This window comes from Juglans microcarpa x Juglans regia, chromosome 7S (assembly GCF_004785595.1).
Source record: "Juglans microcarpa x Juglans regia isolate MS1-56 chromosome 7S, Jm3101_v1.0, whole genome shotgun sequence".
Classification (NCBI taxonomy): Eukaryota; Viridiplantae; Streptophyta; class Magnoliopsida; order Fagales; family Juglandaceae; genus Juglans; species Juglans microcarpa x Juglans regia.
The window spans coordinates 6,644,280-6,661,497 of record NC_054607.1 but is presented as its reverse complement, the minus strand read 5'-3'; the positions used below and the strand labels follow the sequence as shown (position 1 = coordinate 6,661,497).

Sequence of the window (17,218 nt, the reverse complement as noted above, 5' to 3'; positions counted from 1 at the left end):
AGAGTTCCCTAAATACCATGACAAAAATAGAAAACAGTTGTAGGAAAAATATTCTTTCTACTGAAAATTGATGATTACATAGCAACCACTATGGCTGTTATATACAACTTTGTGTCCTCTACTCGACACTGATGCAGAGAATAAAAAAAGGACAAATACTAACAAACCTATTGACGTGTATATGACAGATTTACATGTGTGAAAAATGAATCTTCTAGAACAATTACTACTATTGCTTTTAACACAATCTCTACAAGCTATTACAATATAGCTGAAAGAAATAAAGAAATAAAAATAAAAATAAAAATACCAAACAGAGGAAGAAGGTGAATTCTCGACGATTTTTTTATGATAGATAGGTGTATGGTGAATTTGTCAAACTTGAGAACTTTTGTTGGTTTCATTGCTAATTGATGGTTGCTTAGTTTCGAAGTTTTGCAATCAGATAGGATATTGAGAACTTTTTCGCACTTTTCACCATTTTTCTGCAGATGAATAGAGGTAGGACCCAAAACAAACGAAATGGTAATGGTAGATACAATAGTGAAAAAAAAAAAAAAAATTTATTATTAAAAAATTAAAATTTTTTAATATAAAATATTTATTCAATTGCACGATTCTTTTGAATGTTCAAAATCTCAACTCATCATTATAATTTTTTTAAATTTTAATATAAAATATAATAAATAATTTAATTTTTTTAAATTTTAAAATAATAATAATATTAAAAAATAATATTCTAACAATATTTTATCATCTTAACTCAATTTAACTCAACTTAATTTAATATCCAAACGCAGCCTATAAGGCTTCCTCAGTCCGAAGATCAATTGTTTTTTGAATGCATAAACCCCACAAAGCTTGGAAGGGAGGTTTGAATTCAATATTTTCAGCACAGAAAATGTGGATTAAGATTCGGGCTTTCCCAATCTAGGTCTGGAGTAGACTTCGGCCAGTAAGTATAGGAATCCTGGTGGATAAAACTGGGAAACCGAGCAAGCCTCGCCAAGCTATCGGTCTTCATTTTCCGCTTCCGACACGTTTTCTTCACTTTCACTCTACTGCAAAGCTTAAGGGTGTGTTTACTGTCAAAGAGCCAGAGATACACTCCGCATTCTGGAAATTCAAAAAACTCGATCAAATTTGCAGCAACTGCTTTAAAATAATGACCGTTGTGTGGAAATCGCAAGTCGTCGTCTGCTAAGGTACAGAATCTCCGCTGAAACTGAAAGGGTTTTACCTTTGTTAATCGCATTTACTTGGCTCTTTTCCTAGCTAATCATAGGTAGAATGATGCATTACAGTACTCTCGGTCTGGTCAGAAATCAGAACCTAAAATTGTAATACGTAAAAGAAAATTCGAGAAAATCTGTTTTAGTTTCGACTGTGATAGTGTATGTCTAGCTATCAGCATTGATCTAGATATTTGAATTATATGAGGTAGCATATGTTATTCTTCTTCTTCTTCTTTGTGAAATCGGTTATAATCAAACGATTCGAGGTTTCTGAGAACCGAGTTAAACAAGAAATAGATTGTGCATTGACACGTGCCTTATCTAACTTTGATAGAGAGATAAATTATACAGATTACATTTTAGCATATATTAGATAAAATAGAGTGCAGCTTCTGTGACTCGTTTTTCATACGTTTGGAACTATTATGCAGTACGGCTGCTGTCGCAAAATATGTTGTCTGTGAAGGAAAATGAGAAGAACTGGTTGATTTCTGATAGATCTCGCTTGAGTGCGATGGAGTTTTCATCTCGTTTTAATCTCAAATTCCAGAGGCCATGTGCAATGATTTGGTTATGGATTGCTTTGGTACTCCTACTGCAGAATAGTAGAGGACTGGTCTCAGCATCCAATTATTTGATTGGGCTTGGAAGCTATGACATTACAGGACCTGCCGCTGATGTTAATATGATGGGATATGCTAACTCAGAACAGATCACAGCTGGGATTCACTTCAGGCTCCGAGCTCGCACTTTTATCGTTGCAGAGCCAGAAGGGAACAGGGTAGTATTTGTAAATCTCGATGCTTGCATGGCTTCACAAATTGTAACAATCAAGGTGATTGAGAGGTTGAAGGCAAGGTACTTAATATAATATGTCTCAAGCTATGGCTCTACATTTTCTTATCAATATGTATATTTTGATAGCAAAAATAATTTATTTGTCATATAAAGTCCACCTATAATGTAAGAGTGACATTTATTGTAATACATAAACTCTTCTATTCATGCGGGTATGAACAAATTTGCTTTGTTGTTTAAAACCTATTATGATTGGCGGGTGACGAAGATAGGGGGGATCGCTCCCCAAACCTGCAATTTTTTCTATTCCTCCAAAAAGAAATTCTAGTGCAGACCGGCCCCTTCAGTTTCAATTCCTAGCTCCATCCCCGGTTGGTGCATGGTGTTTTTAAAATGGATGGACTTCAATTTCTGTTGCTAAATGCCAAATTTTGAGTTTATTGGGCATTTCAACATCTTTGTCCAACAAACTGAAACTATCCAATCTTTTTATTTGGCAGGTATGGGGACCTATATACTGAAGATAATGTAGCTATTAGTGGAATTCACACGCACGCTGGCCCTGGGGGTTATCTCCAACATGTGGTGTATATTATAACATCCCTTGGATTTGTACAACAGTCGTTTGATGTCATTGTTGATGGGATTGAGAAAAGCATTATAGAAGCCCATGAAAATATCCGGCCCGGGTCAGTTTTTGTAAGTAATGGTAAGGTAAAGAGCTCTTATGCTTCACCACATCATTTGGATGTTAAAATGTTCCTGTTGGTCTTGTTTTTCTGTGTCATGTTTCTCCCTCTCTCTTTCAACATTTTGCACTGTATTCTAATTTCTTAAGAACATCGTGGCATGTTGATTGCTATCATTTTTCTCTTAGCTATTAGATCTAAATCTCATGTCATATAAAATTAAAGAGATGTAGAAATTAATATTTTCAACTTTATGATATTGTGTATATATATATATATATATGTAATTTTAATTAATAATTTCAATCAAATCTCATTAGCAGGAGAAAGAATATGATCATTTGAAAACAATAAACCTTAACGAATCTGTATATATTTTTCTTAGGGGAAAAAAATCTAAAAGCATTAGTGTTTAACAAAAAATTAAGTTTTTACTGGTGTGGCTAAAGATCATATATAATTGACGGTTAACCCAGTAAAAAACATGTTGCATTTGACATCTCTAGGGTTCCTTGTCATAAAAAAAGAAAAATCAAGGTTAATCATCACCTTCTCCAATCAAGTGACCCAATATTACTTCAACACAATATTGAAATTAAATTTACTATCTCAATCTAGTTTTTTTAGTGAAAAGCATTAAATTTCATGCTTTTTAATATATATTTATATTATATTTTTAATTTTCTCACTTTTATTCTTAGAGTTATATATTCCCATCCTGGTAAATAAAAGACCTAGCTTCACCCCTACTCTGAAGCCTCTTTCAGCTTTCACTGTAAATAACTCTAGATTTTTATATGGTTGATGCCATTGACGTGACAGGGTTACCTGCAGTTTTAGGGGGACGCTGTGGCTCATCTTTATTCCCATGTACTTGCTTTTCATAATTACGGATTTTTATCTCTGTATCTGGTTTTGCACATATATAGCTAATGCCAGCTCTTCAGCGTGCATAGCTAAAAGTTGGTTTCTTTAAAATCAAGGGCTGTGTCCTTGCTTTCTAGATAAGTTCAACCATCTGCTACTTTTATGGATGCACGAGTCACATAAATAACGGGATCAGTAAGAACCTAAACAGGACAAATAGGGGTTCTGAACTCGGATCCAATAGTTAGATAACAACTTATATTGCAATGCTTTCATCCTGCCATGAACTATTGTATGGTGTTTTGAGAAAGTGGTGGTCTATGTTTTATTTGTAAATCATCGTCAAGATGCTGAAATAGATTTTGGTTGTCAACTTACAGGAGAGCTCTTAGATGCTGGTGTTAACCGCAGTCCTAGTGCTTATTTAAATAATCCTGCAGCAGAGCGAGGTAAATACAAGTATGATGTTGATAAGGAAATGACCCTTTTGAAGTTTGTAGATGACAAGTGGGGTCCACTTGGTAGCTTTAACTGGTTTGCGACTCATGGAACTTCTATGAGTCGTACAAATTCATTGATAAGTGGGGATAATAAAGGTGCTGCCGCAAGATTTATGGAAGACTGGTTTGAGCAGAATGGTACTGAAATCTCATATTCCGGTAGACTTGGAGCTGATGGAATCCCACGAAGAGTCTCAAACATAATTCCTAACCTTCATAGTAACTGTAAGTTGCTAGCTCTCGCTTTTAATTACAGTAAATTTATTTGACAACAGACTGGAAACTGTAGCCTTAAAGAAGTAACATATTCGTGGTATAATTTCTTTTGGGACCCAATTTGATTACTGTAATAGAATAGAAATAACAAGGCAACAAATTTATATTACAGTTCAGTTACTTGGTTTATTTTTGGCTTTGTTTAACAATTTTAAGTTGTCAAACTTTACTGGCTTTAACATATGCTTTCGCAAAAGGCATTGGCATTTTTGCCTGTACTTAATATCACTTGCTCATGGTTGTAAGAGATGTTACACAATTTGACAGGCGCTCCCCTTGGTTCTCTGGATTGTCCCTTTTAAGATGAAGTCAACATTTTCAGAGATCAAGGCTCTTCAAAGAGATAACAAGGAAAAAACTATTTCTTGGGCATGATTTGTAATTGAGTAATTCTACATACAGTCGTGGAGTGTGCAAGCGCTGCGCAATTCTTTTGAAAAAGAGTGGGGTCCACTATTAAAAAATTATTTTTTTTAATGTGAGTCCCGTATTTACTCACTTTTGCAAAAGGATTGCGCGGCGCTTACGCACTCCATGACTGCAAATATCATTTCTCTTTATAATTATCCTTTTGTCTCTCGCAGAATTGCGCATAAATTTCTCTCTACCAACTCTCCACCATGCTTTATATTGAGAGTAATAGCCTAATAGGTGCTGTACAGCAATTAATAGGTTCAAAAAGTATCTGGTGTATTTACATTGGGTCTTGTTGCTTCTTGTGTCGTGGGTTTGGTGAGGAATGTCTGCCTACAAAGGTATTGGTACTTGAATGGATATGATTCATGCCAGTAATCAAGCTATGTCAGCTTCTGTGTTAATATATGTGAAAAACAAGCAAAAATGAATATCTTAATATGAAAGCTAGCAAAAGTACAACTAATAGGCAGTTTAAAAGAAGAGAAGAGAATTGAGGGAAGGTTGCTATATGGCATCTACTACCTTTAATAGAAAAACAGTGCAACTAAAATATAGAAATTACATTGAGTGACTTGTCAAAAAAGAAAAAGAAATTACATCGAGTGAAAATATTAATGACAGGAATAATACTAAGAACTGCAAAATGAAAGGCAAAGGGTGGTTTTTCTTTCCATAATATCAACATAAGTTAAGTTCATAACAACGGTAGTGAAGTATGCAAATTTGAATGTGATATATAGAGTTTTAAGGACTTGGATATGATATAGGATAGTTTACTGATAAACCTTGCGTCAGGTCAGCACATGTATAGCTTGGATTTTGAAGGATTGCAGAACTTAATTTTTTTATAAGAAAATAAAAATGGAACTTACTTCCATTTATTTATGTTTTGTACTTTTTCTTCTTTTGCAGACCATGAATTACTGGAGCTTGCTGCTTCCTTCCAGTCTCCTCCTGGTAGACCAGCAGACAGCAATATGAGCGTTGCAAGACGTGTCAGGGCTGCTCTCAGGCAGGCTAACAAGCCTGAATTTGTTTCTGCCTTTTGTCAATCAAACTGTGGTGATGTTAGCCCAAATGTTCTTGGAGCATTTTGCATAGACACTGGGCTACCTTGTGACTTCAATCAAAGTACTTGTGGTGGGAAGAATGAGTTGTGCTATGGTCGAGGACCGGGGTACTCATCCCTCTGCGTGCTAAGATCCTTTATGTTTTTATTTTATTTTTATTTTTGCACTGTAACATATGTATCTGCTGCTTCTGTGGATATTAAGTTGCGCCCACACATAACATGGCAGTTTCCCGGATGAATTTGAAAGTACGCGTATAATAGGAGAGAAGCAATTCAGAAAAGCTGTAGAGCTTTTCAACAAAGCATCTGAACAATTAATTGGGAAGGTTGACTATCGCCACACTAACATAGATTTCTCACAACTTGAGGTGACACTTCCAAGAGAGGCAGAAGGAGGGGGTTCTGAGGTGGTAAAAACATGCTCTGCTGCAATGGGATTTGCATTTGCTGCCGGAACAACAGATGGACCAGGAGCTTTTGACTTTAAGCAAGGAGATGATAAGGTAATTGGTAATAGCAGATAAGGTAATTGGTAATAGCAATTTTTTATGGGCTGGGCATTATGAAATGTTCTTGTACTGTTCAGGTCTTACATGTATTGCAAGGCTACCGTTTACTCTGATGTTATTTCAGGAAAATCCTTTCTGGAAGTTGGTGCGCAACATACTCAAAACGCCAGACAAGGAACAAATTGATTGTCAACAACCAAAGCCCATTTTGCTTGATACTGGGGAAATGAAGCAGCCGTATGACTGGGCTGTAAGTGGCAGACTTGGTTTATATGAGCATTCATGTTTTTGTGTAGATTGTAATACTTTAATACCTAAACTTGGTCGAATTTTTTATTTCCCAAATCAAATTATCTTAGGCAGCAGGTGGCAGTGTATAACAGCATTAGTTCTTGTAGTGCCATCTTGGTAAGCTGTGCCTGGATGTACTTTTTATAATTTAGGTCTGAATTCCTTTATGCTTCTTAGTCTATTTCTGTAAGTTTTAATTACATATTGCCTTCTGTGCAGAAGATGCCCTGTTTAAGATATAAAAAGTTACTGGTGAAGGGTCTAGCCTGAGTATTAAACTAGTCTTTCTGGCCTAAAAAAACATAGTATTTCTGATATCAAACTATAGGAACATGGTATGGCTAACTGTGTAAAGTTTCATTAGAATGTAATTATTTAGTTTTAGGTGCAGTTTAAATAGTGAGATGAGATGAGATGGTTTTGATGAAAGTTGAATAAAATATTGTTAGAATATTATTTTTTAATATTATTATTATTTTGCAATTTGAAAAAGTTGAATTGTTTATTATATTTTGTGTGAGAATTTGGGAAAGTTGTAATGATGTGATGAGATTAAACACTTTCACTATCCAAACAGGGCCTAAAGAAATGCTTCACAGATGATTTTCCCAGAATTGACTGATTGCTATAATTCATTTGAGCTCATAGATTGGAAATTGTGGTTTAATTTTTAGGGATGCTAGATTGTTGAGGTTCGGGATATCCACATAGTCGTAAAAAAATCTCCCAAATACCCTGAGGGTAGCCATAAGGTCTATTAAATGCATTTTTATAAACTGGTATTCCTGCCTGAGAAACAATGCAATGGCGTCACATTGGGGTTTTGTAAAAAGATATTATTGGAAGATTTTGATCATTTGAGTATAAAGTGGTTTTGGGAAATTTACTATCATCTCTGTCAAAGTGTTTTTTTTAAATAATATCTCGTTGATTTATAGAGACCGCCATTCAGTCCTTTTGACTCCCCCCCCCCCCCCCCCCTCCCCAAAGAGGCTGCGTAAAGACTGATAGCAGTAGTTACTAAAAATTTTGTTTGTCCATGCTTATGCAGCCTTCAATACTTCCACTCCAGATCCTACGGATAGGACAGCTAGTCATTCTGAGTGTACCTGGAGGTAGTGGGTTGCCTTGTTTATTCTTCCATTCTTCTATTGTAATGTTAATTATAATATAGGAAGATTCACGTTAGTCTTCTCAACCAATTCTTAAACTCCATTTTTATGGTAGACTGTAACTTTTGCATTCATTTCTCATGGAGAAATTAAGGAGCACGTATATGTTTTCCTTGGAAATCACTTTTTACTGTTGCTTCTGGCAACTAACTACACATTTATGCTTCTTTATGTTAGCGGATGTGTTCCTTTACACTCGTGACTTTTCTGATTGTTTTGGTTCTTATAGAATTTACAACAATGGCTGGGAGGCGTCTCCGTGATGCCGTGAAGACAGTGCTCACAAGTAATGGTCATGGCAATGTCCATGTTGTTATAGCAGGGTTAACTAATACCTATTCACAGTATGTGACTACCTTTGAAGAGTACCATGTGCAAAGATATGAGGTCAGTCTTAATATCAAGGAACAGATATGCATGCGGAGTTCTATATTCAAATGCTATAATCAGCGAACACTTAGTTGAAACTCTTTGATATCAGCAGTGTAGATGATATTACACCCAGCAGGAGAGACAGAGGGAGAGTCAACAAATGTTACATGAGACACAACTTCGTTATTCGAGAACTTTTTTCTGTTGTTCATCGACCATAATAGATTGCTTGCCAATGTTGCCATTATTGATATTTTTCCTGTTTGGTTAGGTTTGAACCTAAGTGCTTTCCCTAACCCCTACCCATCCCCTATTATAGCCAACGCCCAAGGACAGTTGGTTAGGAAGTTTTTAAAGGCAGTGAACCTTGAAATAGTGTGATTTCAAAAGATAAAAGGCATGCCATACTGCGATGACTTTAAGATGGCCCTGAATTCTTATTTACTTTTTCTACGTAGCTGCTAGGATCAAAACACTGCTACTCACACACAAAACTAAAATAAATAATTAAATTGCAGGAAAAATAGTGATCCTTACAACATTTTCTACTTTTATAATGTGACAACTTTTTGCCTATAATTATTTTCCCTTTTCATTTACTGATGTTTTACTTCTCAGGGAGCCTCCACACTATATGGTCCACATACACTCAGTGCCTACATGCAGGAGTTCAAGAAGCTCGCAAGTGCTATCATTAGTGGTGAAGCCGTTGAAAAAGGGCCACAAGCCCCAGATCTCTTGGATAAGCAAATAAGCTTACTTACCCCTGTTCTGATTGATGAAACAAGTAGTGGAGTAAATTTCGGGGATGTCAGCTTTGACGTTCCTAAAAATTCAACCTTTGAAAAAGGCGACTTGGTGAATGTTACCTTCTGGTCAGCTTGCCCCCGAAATGACCTCATGACTGAAGGTACGTTTGTCCTCGTGGAGATCCTCCGTGAAAAGGATACATGGGTTCCCGCTTATGATGATGATGATTTCTGCCTGCGTTTTAAGTGGTCAAGACCCTCGAAACTCAGCACTTGGAGTCACGCAACAGTAGAATGGAGAATACCAGAATCCACACCAACCGGTGTGTACAGGATCAGACATTTTGGTGCTTCAAAGAGTATCATGGGATCAATACGCCATTTCACAGGTTCATCAAGTGCTTTTGTGGTAGCATGAGGATCTCCATACTGTTTAGGTATGTAAGTCTTTTAAATCTATGTATGTGAGCTATATGATACATGACTGGTTAGCTTGGGAAGGTCTCTTTATTTGCGTTTCTATGTCAGGCAGCGGCTTGCCATTAGGTACTACTGCATCATATTCCCGTCTTTGTAGCATTAAATTCATTGCATATTTTTGCCCCACTCAAAAAAACATACATCTAAAGTAATTACTCCCGACAAATTGGTTAAGAAGCACGATCATGTCACAAGCTGAAGAATGAATGTTCGAGTAAATCAGCTTGATCAGACCATCGTTTGATCATGTATTAAAACCATGTTTCCACGGATTTATCTTGCATTCTGTTGACCATGGATATGAGCGCACAGTGCTGCTATCTTTGTTCAAGAACAGGTTTTCTTTGTTGTCGTCTCTTTACCTAGTTTAGAGTATCTTCATAGGTTAAATGTAATAAAAAATATATATATATATAGATACAAATCTATTTATTTGGCACACTAAACATAAATATGAAAACCTATCACATGAATTGGTAGGATAATGTCACATCCCGAGATGGAGGAATAAAAATCTGGGCCTCACTTTGAGGTGACCTCCTCTAGAAAATTGTAGAAGAAAGATGGAGAGAACGATAATAGAATTTGTATGAACTTTTGCTCAAAGATGTTTTGGTCCCCACTTATATATCTGCCAACACATCCACCGAGCACTACCAAATAACTAACAACTAAAGATTCCACATTCCATAACAAAAAAGGGTAAAAAAAAAAAAAAGGAAAAGGAACAAATATCTAACTTGGATTCATATTGGGCTAATACAAAATTAGAAATAACTAATGGGCCAGAGGCCCCTAATCACGAAAGGGTGTGGATTCAGCCCTCTGGTAGAAAGCCGATGTCTTCAAGCCCAACTATCCGACCCAAGAACCTATTCTTCAACTTTACTCGTGCGTGTGACAAAGCCCCCTGGTTAGAACACCTTGCTCGCAAGGTGGGGGCAAGCTTCCTTTAGCAACACATATGGTTCTCAAGTAGCATCTTTCGCTTGTTGATCTTGTCATCAGACCAAGAGCTCAACCAAGGGTTGGTTCTTCGACTTCTTGAGTCTACAAAACGAAACTTCTTCTGGTTCGAGATTGAGAAGGCCCTTAGAGTCCATTGGAGGCAAAGTTGGAATGATCGTGACTTGTTGCCCGAGCTTCTTCTTCAACTGCGATACATGAAAGACGAGATGGATGGAAAAGGAAGGTGGGAGTTGAAGCCTATAGGCCACGACACGTATTTTTTGAATGATCTCAAAGGGGCCAAAGAATCGAGGTGCTAGCTTCAGATTCTGCCGGTGTGCCACCAATAACTGATGGTATGGCTACAATATGAGGTACACCCACTCTCCAACCTCAAAAGTTTGCTCATTTTGTTTCAAATCCATGTACCCTTTCATGCGATCCTATGCCTTTTGTAAATTATGTCGCAAGAGCTGGATGATCAAATCCCTAATTGAACTCTCCTCTACTGCTTCTACTTTGGTAGTTCCAGACACATAGGGAATTAGTCGTGGGGGGTGCATAGCCATAAAGGGCTTCAAAATGTCTTGTGGATATTGTGCCACCACTCAGCCCAGGATACCCAATTAGCCCATTCTTTAGGTTTGTCTCCCACAAAACTCCTTAGATAATTCTCTACACACTTGTTGACAGCCTCGATTTGACCATTAATCTGGGGGTGGTAGGAGGTACTAAAGGTCAGTTGTGTGTCCTGAGCCTTAAATAGGTCCTACCAAAAAAGGCTAGTGAAAGTGCTCCCTCGATCTAAGATGATGGAATTGGCATTCCATGTAATTTCAGAATGTGCTTCATAAACAGCTGAGTCACTGTCTTAACTAAGAAAGGGTGGGTCAGGGGGATGAATAGAGCATACTTGGTGAGCTTGCCTACTACTACCCCATAAGCTATTATACCCCTGAGAAAAAGGGAAGCCTTCCACAAAATCCATAGTGATGTGAGTCCATGGTAGTGAATGAATGGGGATGGATTGTAATAGGCCAATTTGTTTGGATTGATCTGCCTTAACACCCTAACAAATTTCACATTCCCTAATAAACTTTTTGGTGTCTGTCTTTAGCCTTTACCAGAAAAATTCCCTTTCGATTCGATGTAGGGTCTTGTCATATCCTGAATGTCCTCCTAAAAGGTTGATGTGAGTGATCTATAGTAGTTGTTGCCTCAAGTTTCCATGGTTAGCTATCACTACCCTCTGTTTATAGTACAATAATCCACCTTTAATTGAAAAATCTTGGGATAAAGTGTCGTTTCATGCTGAGAGATCAAGCCCACTGTATAAGGATCCTTAACGTAGGTTGCCTTAACCTTCTCCCACCATTTAGTAGTGGGAATAAACAATGTTGTCATGCTGACCTCCACTTCCTGCCTAGCACCCTCATTCATTCTAAAAAGAGCATCAACAACCTTATTTTCCTACCCCCTTTTAAATTCCACCACCATACCATAACCTAGCAACTTAGAGATCCACATTTGCTGCATAGGGGCTCATACCTTCTGTTCCAACAAGTATTTGAGGCTTTGATGATCAGTCCTAATTGTAAAGGACTGTCCAAGCAGGTAAGGCATCCATTTCTGTATGGTAGCCACTAAAGCATAAAGCTCCTTCTCATAGGTCAACCAAGTTAGAATTCTTTCCTTAAGAGCTCGTGGGTATTATTATTGTTTTGAGACCTTAAGAGCCAATTAAGGCATATAGGTAGATCTCAAGTTGATTGTTTTCTGCCTCAATTCCACTTTATCCTCCACAACTGGGCCCTCTTCCATCTCAAGTTCCTCAAAAACTTATTCCTTAACATCATAAATTAAAGAATAATTTGGGATTTGAACATTTGTGACTTGGATTCCACTTGGAATCACAGTAGTAACCCAACCCCTTATCCCTCATTTCCTTCATTTGATGTTGGTTAATCTTTTGAGTGGGCATTAAGGCCTTGGAAGCTCCCTTAGGGGTTATTACAATAATTGTAAGTGAATTTTTAAGCAATCCCTGGTCAGGGGAATGTGGCACCCCCTTCTAATTCCTCCTAGCAACTCCAATATGTTCCTCCTGAATTTTAGCTAGGCTATAAGTAGTGAGTAAGTTGTCAAGATTAAACATCCTCACAAGCAATTGAATATCATCCCTTAACCCACTAAGGAAACAACTCAACTTGTAGGAATCAGATAATTCCCTTTGTCGATTGGGCAAGGCCTCAAACCTGGACTTATACTCCTCCATTGTGCCATTTTGTTTTAGACGAGTTAGGGACTCCATGAGATTATCATATGAGCTAGGTCCAAACCTAGTCAACAATGTCATAGTAAATTCCTCCCAATTACTCAAGTTCCTTGATTCCTCTAAGTCTTGGAACCATATCAGATCCTATCCTTCCATATAGAAGGAGGCTAACCTCAATTTCTATTATGGTAATGTGTTATAGAAAGTAAAGAAATGGTTGGCCTTTTATAACTACCTATTAGGATCTTCACCATTAAAAGCCAGGGAAGTCAATTTTTACCTTGAATATTTTTCTCCTCCAGGTTCAGATTTTTCCTCTTGACACTAGTGCAAACTTGAAGACTTACCACCGTGAAGGGCTATGGTTCTTTTGCAACTCCACGATTAAGATAGTCAGTTGCTGGATTATAGATTCAGGCATGTGTTTCAGAGCCAGCATTTTAGTCTCTATAGTTTTGAATTGGGAGTCTGTTGTTTTCTTGAGAGAGGCAAGTCCTTCCTACAGTTGGTTCATGCGAGTCCTTTTTGTCATGGGGCTTCCTCTTGGGTCAAAATCTCTAATACCATATTTGTCACACCCCAAAATGGAGGGATAAAGAACTGAACCTCACTTCGAGGGTGAGCTCCTCCAAAAAATTGTAGAAGAAAGAGTGAGAGAAAAGATAACAGAATTTGTATAAAACTTTGCTTAAATATAAAATGTTGTAATTTTGGTCCCCACTTATATCTGCCAATACACCAACCAAGCACTACCAAATAACAAACAACTAAAGATTCCACATGCCATAATAGAAAAAGGTTAAAAAAGGAAAAAATATCTAACTTGAATTCAAATTGGGCCTATAATGCGCTAATACAAAAGTAGAAGTAACTAATGGGCTAGAGTCCCCCCAACCACGAAGTGGTGTGGACTCAGCCCCGGTGGTAGAAGGATTCAATGTCTACGAGCCCTACTATCCAGCCTACAAACCTCTTCTTCAACTTTACTCGTGCGTCTGATAAATAAATTTCACATTTTAATTTTTTTAATAATTGTTATAAATCATAATAAACAATGTATTTACGCACCAACTTATAAGTTCAATAACTAGTTAATTTCCTTGGGAGAGATCAAGCTAGAGCTTATCAAGAACAGCTAGAATTCGTGGTATAGCTGGTCTCTAACTCCAATTGAAATCCATGTCTCTTATCTTTCCAATGCACTTCTGTTTTTAGCTTTGGTGATCTGTTTAAACTTTTTATGTTCCCACTTGAGTCAGGAAAGCTTCATACATTGATCATACACCCCCGTGTATCAATAGGGGGATAATTTTAATAGCTCACAAATTCAGTGTTACCTCATCAATCATCACCAGTATCATAGTTGGAGTAACTCCTTTTTTCTCTCGTCTCTTCTACATAGACTTAGGCCTCGTTAGATTTTTTAGATGAGTTAAAATAAAAATTAAAAATTAAATAAAATATTGTTAAAATATATTTTTTTAACATTATTTTTGTTTTAATATTTGAAAAAATTGAATTATTTATTTTATTTTATATGAAAATTTAAAAAAATTATAATGATTAAATAAAATAAATTGAGATGAACTATCAAAACAAACGAGTCATTAGTGTCCAACTTTCTTTTGTTATTTGGTTTTCATTTTTCTTATCCTCTTTTTTATTAATGAGGAATTTGAAAATTTGAAGTTCATATCTACCGCCCTCTAGCAGCCACGCATCTGTCTCATGTGCCATTTGCTCGGTGACAAATCTGTTCTGACTTCCATTACCCGTGAGACGCTTTCGCTTTCAGCTAGAGATGCTCCAACAAACAAGGTAGGTGGGAGTGAACATCTTCACCAACAACCTGAGTCCAATCAATTTTTTCGGTAGTACCTGCTTTCCTCTCACAACTTGCAAGATTCTTTGTGGTTGTAACTTGTAATCACTCTCTTCTCTGCCAAAAAAATCACATTCTTGGTGACCTTTTCTTCACCAATATGGCTATCCATTGGCTAAAAAAATCGTGAGGCTAGACCGCTCCATCGATGCCCATTTTAGGTCATCTAACCTGTAGGCTGCCTAGCTGCTAGCACTATGTTCTAATCGTTTTTGTGATTAGAAAAATAATATTTACAGTTATAAAGTGTACAAGCACAATTTCTTTTCTTTAAAATTAATAAATAAATATAAAACTCACATAAAAAAAATCTAATTTTTTAATAATAAACCCTTTTCTTTTTCAAAAGGATTGGACAAACTTGCACACTACATAACTGTATATAACATTAATCTTGTGATTATAGAGCCCACCCGCGATTTGACAAAAAAGTTCATAAAACAAGAACAGACTCCATCACTTAACATATTTAGAATTCCTCTAAAGAACAAATAGATTGCCCACAAAGATTAAAAATTAGCCAAGCTGAGAATGCTAAACAAACATCCTCAAAATGGGTTTTAAAACACAACAATTGAGTTGCGGGCAAAAGCGTAGCACCTAAGCTTGAGGCCTCGTCTCGTCTTCATCCTCTTCTATCTTAGGAGCCAAGTAGAACCTAATGTAACCCATCTCTGCAATCTTGTATTCAACCACGACAGGCAGCTCTGACGACAAGCTAATTGTAACCATGTTCGATAAAGGTGTTCCCTTTGTAAAGGAATTCATGTATCTCAGCGCAAATGTCAATGATACTGGCTCATTCATCTCAATGATCGTTGCTTCTTCTGGCTGCATTTTTTTCAAATAAATCAACAACCCCACCATTAGATACAAGTTTCACGTTGCAGTGCAAAAGTCTAAAAAAGCAGTATAGCCATGTTCAAGAGGTGCTATAATTGCAGTAATCGCATGTTCAATAGACAATTTTCATTTTTAATCCATGGATTGGAAGAAGTTTACTCAACCCAATTCAGAATAAAACTCTTTCCTATTAATTACACTATAAGAGCATACCTTGTCTACTGTGGTGTTTTGCCTGCAAACAATGTTTGCAGTTCCAATATCACCTCTTGTGGAGAACTTCACACCTTCCTTAGTCACAGAGATGACAACTGCAAGTACACATTGACCCAAAATGTTTAGTGATTCACTAATGGGAAGAACTGACAAAACAATGAACCAATTAATCCAACAACAAAGCCACAGTACCAGTATCACCAATGCTGCTGAGATCTTTGCAAATCCTAGCAAACTCGGCTGAAGGCATTCTAACAATAGCATGGTATTCTGCCTCTGGAATTCCAAGATGCTCACTATCGATGTCCATCAGTTTCATTTCAAAATCAGAAATTTTGTCTTGAGCTTTAATCCATTACCCAATTGGAAGCAGAACAGTCCATCAAAACAAGAACATGTCGGATAAAAAAAAAAAGGACAAAGTTAAAAAAAAAAAAAAAAAAAGGGCAGTCTCAAGTTATTTAAAACTTTTTTAAAGAAAACAATGTTTTTTTCTCATTCCAATTGCAATAAATGTCCATCCTTAAATTTTCTCAGAAAACCTTTCAGTGCTAAGAAAGGGGGAGAGAAAATAGAACTTGAGCTAACAGAAAGACTATAGCCATAATTTTTCTCGCAGCATAACTGTAACATAAATATAATTAAATTTTATAGCTCTTTCGTTTCCCAACATTTTTACAGCAACCAAACATGGCAATATATGTCTAAACGTCTAAAAATAAACCACCCAGCTACTTGAAAACCGTAATTAGAAGTAAAACCCCAGCCTAACATTTTCAAATTCGAACATCACCAGATTAAGAATTTAAAGAACCAAAAGAACACTTACTAGGGTAATTTAAAGAACCAAAAGAACACTTACTAGGGCTCTCAAACATGAAGGTGACGGTGTCGCTGCCATCGTCGGCCTTGATGGTGATGATGTCATCGTTGCCAGCGCACTTGAGCATCTTGGACATGTTGTTGAGGTTCATGCCCATGGAGATGTTGCGGTCGCAGCGGTAGTGCTCGAAGCCCTCGGATCTAAGGAGAAGAGACACCAGCGCGACGTGGCTCGAGTCCATGGCCTGGAGCGAGAACCCGGTAGCAGAGCAGTCGAAGTTGGCATCATTCACCAGGTCCTTGATGGCCTCCATAACTTTCTTCAGGAGCGAACCCTGGACTAGCCGGAGTTCGAGCATTTTTCTTGACTTCTTCGAGAGCTAGGGTTAGGGTTAAGGCCTGGTCTTTTTTGGAGGACAGCAATGGTGGGCAAATCGGTTCGGTCGGTCGGTCTGGTCGGTTTATATAGCCGTCGGAGGGGTTAGTGGGAAAGTGCTTTCGAATTTGTAGGGTTGAATTGGCGGGTATCAGTTGAGAGTGGACATTTCGTTCCCGCCAGACTAAATTTCGGAAAGTATGTGATTTTTTGCGGAGTAATGCTGCCTCATGCTATCGTCTTGAAAAATAGTAATAATAATAATTAAAAAATTAATTAATTTTTATATAAATTTTATATTTATTCATCTTTTTAAAATAATTGTACAGTATTTAGATTGCGTTTGGATGTTGAAATAAGTTGAGTTGAGATGATAAAATTATTAGAATATTATTTTTTAATATTATTATTATTTTATGATTTGAAAAA

General features: G+C 37.0%; 2 protein-coding genes across 3 annotated transcripts; one reads left to right on the top strand and one right to left on the bottom strand.

The window, feature by feature from the left end:
- Nucleotides 1–825: 825 nt before the first annotated feature.
- LOC121240562 (neutral ceramidase 1-like) lies at nt 826–13,154 on the top strand. 2 transcript variants are annotated; one of them, XM_041138029.1, is made up of 11 exons: nt 826–1,205; nt 1,684–2,093; nt 2,534–2,742; nt 3,970–4,314; nt 5,695–5,959; nt 6,081–6,357; nt 6,488–6,613; nt 7,706–7,769; nt 8,056–8,213; nt 8,817–9,384; nt 12,953–13,154. In XM_041138029.1, exons 2-10 carry the CDS (start codon nt 1,687–1,689, stop codon nt 9,363–9,365), a joined length of 2,400 nt encoding a protein of 799 aa, XP_040993963.1. In that variant the 5' UTR covers nt 826–1,205; nt 1,684–1,686; the 3' UTR covers nt 9,366–9,384; nt 12,953–13,154. The 2 variants fall into 2 exon arrangements, with proteins under 2 accessions (XP_040993963.1, XP_040993962.1); XM_041138028.1 differs by lacking the exon at nt 12,953–13,154 and having other exon boundaries at nt 8,817–9,579.
- Nucleotides 13,155–14,898: 1,744 nt separating this feature from the next.
- Nucleotides 14,899–17,011, bottom strand: LOC121240561 (proliferating cell nuclear antigen). Its single transcript, XM_041138027.1, has 4 exons — nt 16,454–17,011; nt 15,784–15,936; nt 15,589–15,686; nt 14,899–15,363 (listed from the first exon to the last, which is right to left on the bottom strand). Exons 1-4 carry the CDS (start codon nt 16,770–16,772, stop codon nt 15,133–15,135), a joined length of 801 nt encoding a protein of 266 aa, XP_040993961.1. The 5' UTR covers nt 16,773–17,011; the 3' UTR covers nt 14,899–15,132.
- Between the last annotated feature and the right edge of the window lie 207 nt (nt 17,012–17,218).